The sequence below is a fragment of the Lottia gigantea genome (genome assembly GCF_000327385.1).
Source record: "Lottia gigantea unplaced genomic scaffold LOTGIsca_99, whole genome shotgun sequence".
Taxonomy (NCBI): domain Eukaryota; kingdom Metazoa; phylum Mollusca; class Gastropoda; family Lottiidae; genus Lottia; species Lottia gigantea.
This window is the reverse complement of record NW_008711185.1, coordinates 301316-308661: the sequence shown is the minus strand read 5'-3', so window position 1 is coordinate 308661 and position 7346 is coordinate 301316. Positions and strand designations below refer to the sequence as shown.

Here is a 7346-nt window from a genome sequence, read left to right as displayed (position 1 = left end):
TACTCCCGAAAATGCGCATCTGTCCCTTTAAAATACAAATATCAGCGAAATTTAAAACTGTGGTATTATTGGTTGCGCGTACAAACACACCCTATATATCGTATAAATAGTTTCAAAACCACTGAACACACCGGTAAACTAGAATTGTTGCCAGCCACTTTGATTGTCTATTTCCATTTTTAAAAAAGCATGAACTAATTCACTATACCCATAAAACAACAAAATACACCTTCATGGAAATCTCTTCAGGAAAACGCTCTTGTTAAATCAAAATATTTGGATTTAAATGTCTTATGGTCTATGGTAGTATTGAATATATATGCTGGTGTGGACTCATAGTCAAATAATTTGAAATCTGGCAAAAACAGTTTTCTGAGTTTAAGTTTATCCTCCGAAGATATTTGATTAAATGCGTCCGTTAACGCTTCAAGTTTCTGCTGTTTTTTGTTATGTTTTGAATGGTTGCGTGCATGTAGTAAGGCTTTGATAAATTCTCTTGCAGAGACTTGGTCCATTTTATGAGATCCAAATGGTAAACTTTGATGTTTATCCACGATTCCACGAATTTGCATTTTTCTCCATATTCTTAATCCTGCTTCATGCATAGTCATACACCGCTTGATGCTAGTTTTCCAACCGAAAGGACTGGCTGTGGAATCATATATTGCATCTTCCTCGGCTTTAACTGCCCATTGTTTTAATAATTGTTCACTGATATTAAAGCCAATGTTATTCATTATAAATGTAGTATCGTTTAAAAAGCTCTCCATTTTGCCTACGACATTGTATTTGATTTCACAAGGTTTACACTGATCGTATATTGGAGTAAAATGGGCGTCTCTAGCTGTGTTATTGGTTGCTTCAGAATGAATCACATATTTTATGAACTCTGGAAACGTCACATCGTGGCCGCATTTTTTGCTTTTCTCCGTGGCATTTACACGGAAATTACGGATGATATATTTTCCTATCACTGACCAGAAGTACGGATTTGGAGCGAAAATTTTGTCGATGTATCCGGAAATTAATCTGGTAAAAGGCTCGCGAACAAACATCATTTTTAACGATTCATTTTCTAGAAAATGTTCAGTTCGAACTTTGTTTGTTTTTAGCTCGGAGAATAAATTTGCGTGTTTGGCTGATAATGCTTTTTGTATAGGAATATCGTAAGGTGTGTGGATTGGCGTATTAGTATCCAGAGCGTATAGAACTCGCCTCCAAAATGTCGAACCTACTTTTAATACCGGACAATATAACATCTGTGATTCTGGATGAAGTGTTATTCGACCGTAAGCCCATTTCCTATCGGATAATCCGAACAACTTCTTTTCGTTTCCATGACAACCATCTAGTAATATCTTGCTTCTCCGTTTTTGTTCTTGTAATATTGATGTTATCTTCATGTACGTTAAGGTACCGGCCATTTCTGTGATGCTAAATGATGATAATTTCTCCTGAAATGATAGGAAGATTTCGTGCTATTGATTTGTGTAACATGTATGTTTAGGAAGTGAGGTATAATTACAATGATTAGAAAGTCTTTTATATTCAAGATACTGATTCTTATCAAACCCGTATTGGGGACTAACTATTTCATTAATTCAGAACACGTCTTGGAAAAAGCTCACATTGTTTTAACCTCAGAGCAAAGATAAACAATTAGAAAATCGGCTATGTATTCGTCGCATATGTTCGTTTAAGCAACTCTTGAACCATATCTGTCCCCACAATTCAGTGCAATTCGTGGCAACATGTGTCAATGCTTCACATTGGGGACGCCATATACACGCATAAGTAACGCATTGTAGACGCAAGGCACGACCAAATAATTAGCTGCATCAGCACATATTGACACACAGTGTTTGCGCATTGTTCACACGCACCAACTGCAGTTTTGCACCAATGCTTATAATATTTTGGTCGTGCAGTGCGTATATACAATACATTTGTACGGAGACAGCTCAGCACACATTGTCATGATCATTTGCGAGGCATTGTGGGATCAAAATGGCATAACCATAACCACGACCTTACCATTTTACTTTTCGGTATCAAGTCATCTTGGGGAATCTAGAAAAATTTGGATTACTGTATACCAAAATAACAATTATCAGAGCAGGGAAACACCAATTTATGGTCTTATTTCCGCTGGCTTTCATTGTAGACTTGTAATTGATCTTATTTAAGATTTAAGATATAATAAAGATACGAAAATACTAAAAATTCAATCAGAAGTTAAAGAAAGCATAATGGAGGTCTCAGAAAAGGTAAATAAATTCATGATTGGATGGCATAGCCACCATGTAATGTTTCTTTGTCATTTTATGAAGTGGACAAGTTTAAATTTAATGGCTATTTTCAGAATTTAAATCCTACGGAGCCCCTAAGGCGCAATTGTAAACGAAATAATAATTTATCAATTCGTTTAAACGAAATAATTAATTCGTTTTATCGAAATAATTAATTCGTTTAAACGAAATAATTAATTCGTTTAAACCAAATAATTATTTCGTTTAAACTAAATATGTGATATTAATAAAAAGTGTTGGAAATTGCGCTTAAGGGGCTCCGTAAAATCCAGTTCTCGCACAATTATAGTTTGCTTATTTAGAATAGAACTGAACATCGGAATTTAATTCAGAAGAGCGATTTGGTTCGCTAAAAATAAGCTCTATTGGCTTTAAAAGTAAATATTAAGATGACAGTCCATTTAATAAACGACAACTAGGCCATTGATCGTATAGTTTAAAACATAAACATACTGTAACGTGTTTATTTATTTTTCTGTTTTTCTTCCTTTTATAGACAACTCCTCTCTGCTGCTGTGATATATTGTAGCTAACTATTTCGTCTTTTCTGTGGTCAAAACTATTCACTAGATGTTGATTTAAGGGCACATTTTTTACTGTTTTTTGGGTCAAATGGACTTGAACTGCAAAAAAAAGAAGAAACAATACAAACCATACAAAATTTTCAGTTTTACGTTTTAACGACATTATCATAATGTCATAATTCTTCATTATAAGAAGATATATCCATTAAACTAAATGATTATTGAAACACTTGATTTTATGTGTGACAACCACATCGAAACGTTGAAGTTTTTAAGAAATAATTAATTCGTTTAAACGAAATAATTAATTGTATAGTTGTATAGTTATTCCACCAAGTAAGTCCATTGATGAACAGAGAATCATTTTTCAATGTGGAGTATGTGTCATAAAAATAGGAATTGTGACAAAACCCTACTCCCAGTGGTCAATGGTCAATTTCGATGTCTATTGACGTCATGAGTCAGTAATCCATACTTTCGGAATATCTTTTTAAATATTCAATAAAAAAACGGCATTGTTTTCAATATTTTGACCATTAGCTTTATTCCTTTGATATTAAAGGGATTGTAAAGAGGTTTTCTAAATATTGTATGTTTATCGAGGAAACTGATAGCATCAATTTGCACCATCCCAATTTTTAATCAGACATCTGTGCTTCCTGCAATTCTGGTAAAATTAATTGTTTGATGACGTCACTAAAGATGAGTCTGAAGTGAAACAAGTATATTTTGCGATTAGTGATGTCATCATACACTCATATGAAAATTGGAAAAGTGCAAATTGATGCTATCAGTGTACCCGTTACACATAAAAATATTGAAAACCTCTTTATACTCCCGTTGATATTACTAAAAAAAAAACGACAATGAAAATTGATGCACAGTCTCTTTAATTGTTCCTCAAATACGTCAATAACATGTACGTATAATTTTTCACGGAATCAACCACGCAGATGATCTAGTTTGTTTCAAGAATCTTGAAATAACCTCGGGCAGCCTGTTACCGACTTAATTGTTATTCTCAATGTAAATCAATTTATTTTTTTGTAACAACAAATCAACTTTAGATCATATAGACAGCTCAATATTTTCAATTAACAGAGACAATAAAATTTGATTTTTATGTTTGTAGAATTATTTATGTTACCAAAAAATGAATGATGTTAATGCCTACTTTTACGGGCAACCCCATGCAGGGTCCAATGAGGGAAATTTTTCCAGGACAGCGGCATTGTCCTTCTCTTTTTCGATTATACTGATAGCATCGATTTGCACCATTCCAATTTTCAATCCGACGTCTGTGGTTCTTGCAATTCTACTTAAGTATGCTTTTTATCGCAAAGATCCTTATAATTAGCAGCTTTTGCGAGCATATATATGATATATTTATTTTGGTATAACATTTAGAGGTTTGGAAACTCTTTTAAAATGAGACCCGGTGTGCGACATGCGATATGCTTTATAAGTTAACAATCCATCGACTGTTTGAAATCGAAAAAAAATATTATAACATTGTTGTTTTGCAAAATTTCCCTGATTAACGTTGCATTGCGTGTCTTGTCTTCATTAGTCCAAACCAGAGAAAAACATATAGGAGGCAAAACTACATTTTATGTCATTTTTATATAATACCTTCAACAAATTGTCAGTTACCACCAAGTACATCGAGAACGTATTATTATAGGCTTTATAAGTTATAAATTATACCGGTAATATGATATAATTGAACATGAAACAGTGTGTTAGTAGATAAAATATAACCTGTAATATTGTGTTATTATACCAGATTTAACATAACCTGAAATATTGTGTTATTATACCAGATGTGACATAATCTGAAATATTGTGTTATTATACCAGATATAATATAACCTGAAATATTGTGTTATTATATCAGATATAATATAATCTGAAATTTGTTGTCGAAATATCGTAAAGCTCCTCATAGAACATTTCAGGATCAACAGTTCAAAAAATAACCAGAGTTAAATCAATAACGACATGAAGACGACAATCTGGCAAAGTTTTACGATACGTTCATATTCACAATGCCAATATATTACGAACTTCGTTTCATACCTTGACTGCAATAGCCACCTTTCTTGTATCATAGCGGTTTGTAAATGCAGCAATTTGATTGGATTCTATACTAACAAATACAGCCAATCAAGAACTTCGACAGAAATAAATAACGATGAGCCATAATGTTTAATTTTTCACGGCTCTGATTGAAAATCGCTGCATTCCGTGATACAAGCCATAGTGATTACAGTGTTCTGTCGAGGGCTCTGATTGGTTGTATTCTGTAGCGTATACACCAATTGCTGCTTTCCTTGATTCAAGAATAGGCTATTGCATTCAAGGTATAAGACGAAGTTCGTAATAACTTAGCATTGAGAATATGCTGTACGTTTCGTTGCAATTGAATGGATCATCGGAGTTTCGATATAGATGGGTAGTCAGAATGTTCTGTAAACTTTGAATACTATGATCGATCAATTATTTAAATGTCATATTGTGACTGAATAATTTCCGTATTAGTATTCTCTGAGCATCTTTTTCCTTATCGATTTGTCCAATTAAAACCTGACAGCTTTTCATCATAAAATAACGCGCGATTATAAACAAGACATATATGTAGTAGTAATATGTTTGGTTCCATTGTTACAGGCATCTTTACTGACGGAACGATAATTAAATATTTATAGATGCTGATTGTGAAAGGGAAATATCGTATCTTAGTCTCAGAAACGAGATAAGCTAATCTGCAATATTATCCACAGTTCACCGTCGAGTATTGATCCATGACGAGTCGTCATTTCTTAAATCTCTAGTATTAAGAGTGAGGAAGTTCGTAGAAAATACTATGTAAAGCACTGGCCGAGGTCACAATTCTACTTTGGGGTATATTTGAAAGGACTATTCAATTTTTGTGCAGTACTTCCAAAGACTATTTACATAAAATACAATTTTGATTTTGCTTTAATGTAGGCATCATTTTGTGGTGTATAACACGATGATTAAATAAAATCGTATAGGAATCGAGCAACTGTGCCATTCAACGTTCATTACTGAATGTTATGGCAAAAGCAAAAAAAACATTGAAAAAACTTTCTCTGAGATTTACATTTTCGAGAAAAAGCCATAGAATTTGTGCAAGAAGATCGTGAAATCTTATTATCTTACTTAAAATGAATTTCTGACAATTGGGACTGATATACTTTGTTCGTGGTTTAATGTAAAAGTAATCATTTAAATTGAGGCATACCAGAAGTAAAGGCTTTGATTGACGTTTATGGTGATCAAAATTGATAATGGAGTTTTTTTTTTTCATAGAAAAAACTATGGTAGGTCGGATGTAGAATAATGAATCTGTCAAAGAGAAGCTTTTGACTATTGATCTTGGAATCACGATAACATTTGATTGGAATGTTTTAATAGAGCTTCAAGTGCTAGAACGAGGATTAGTTATAAAAGATAAGAATAAGATTGTTTGTTATATTCATGAACATAATGTTGGCTCAAAGGCAGAACTGATTATGCCCATAATCGCCATTTTTAGAAAAACGAGGTTAAAGTTCAATAATGTTTCTGCTTGTTACATAGATTTTTTACATTCCCTTACAAGCATTTTTATAACAATTTGCTAACAAGGGGCAAAAATCGTCGAAAAAGAAACAGATTTTAAGACATAGCTGTTGCAAGCAGAAACATCATTGAGCTTTTTAATATTTGGATTTTCTGATTCTGTGGAAGCAATAAAATCATCAACCTTCAATTCTCAAAATAATGAAATTTGACAGTTCTGCCTTCGGTACATTAAGATGACTAGACGTGTCTATCTAATTGACATAGTCAATTCTGCAAGTTAGAGGGGGCTGTCATGGAAAAAGCTTCGTCGTTGGGACAATAAATCGAGGCCCAATGTGCTACAGACTGTGCACCTTCCCTCGACAGTTGGAAGTCGAAAAGAGCTAGGTTATTGCCACTGTCCTGGCAAAATTGCACACTGCATAGCGGTGGTAGACTTCATTATCCCATTATGTGCAGAAAAGTAGGACGTAAAACTCCATTCATTCATTTATTTTCATTTTATGCAAATGAGATTACTGTAGAGGGGTTCAAAAATCACCAGCCGTTTTTGTGTCAAATATACCGAATAAAATTTTTTAGCTACAAGTAATATGTATTAGTACTATAGTTACAGTACATAAACTTTCCATTGAATTTAAACATTGTCAGTAAATATTATATATATTTGACGTCGTTATCGATTAACTTTCACTACATTTTTCTTTTTGTCATAGAATGAAGAGGGGTACATCCTGCTTTACTGTCGACAACCACAGTAATGATTACTTTCAGAGATATAAGCGTCCAGGATATGAGCGACAAACGGCTGAATACATTTAAAATAATACAATAAATGACTGAATTAATAGCATCGCTCTGATATTGCTTGCATCAGATTTCAAAACGAAATTACAGAATTGGCCATGTTACACACCATCCA

General features: G+C 33.3%; 1 protein-coding gene across 1 annotated transcript; it reads right to left on the bottom strand.

Moving 5' to 3' along the window:
* Nucleotides 1-314: 314 nt before the first annotated feature.
* LOTGIDRAFT_56205 (hypothetical protein) lies at nucleotides 315-1283 on the bottom strand (the record flags this gene model as incomplete). Its single annotated transcript, XM_009069096.1, has 2 exons — nucleotides 315-481; nucleotides 713-1283. Coding segments are annotated over 2 exons (738 nt in total), but the record flags the coding sequence as incomplete, so codon positions are not given.
* Between the last annotated feature and the right edge of the window lie 6063 nt (nucleotides 1284-7346).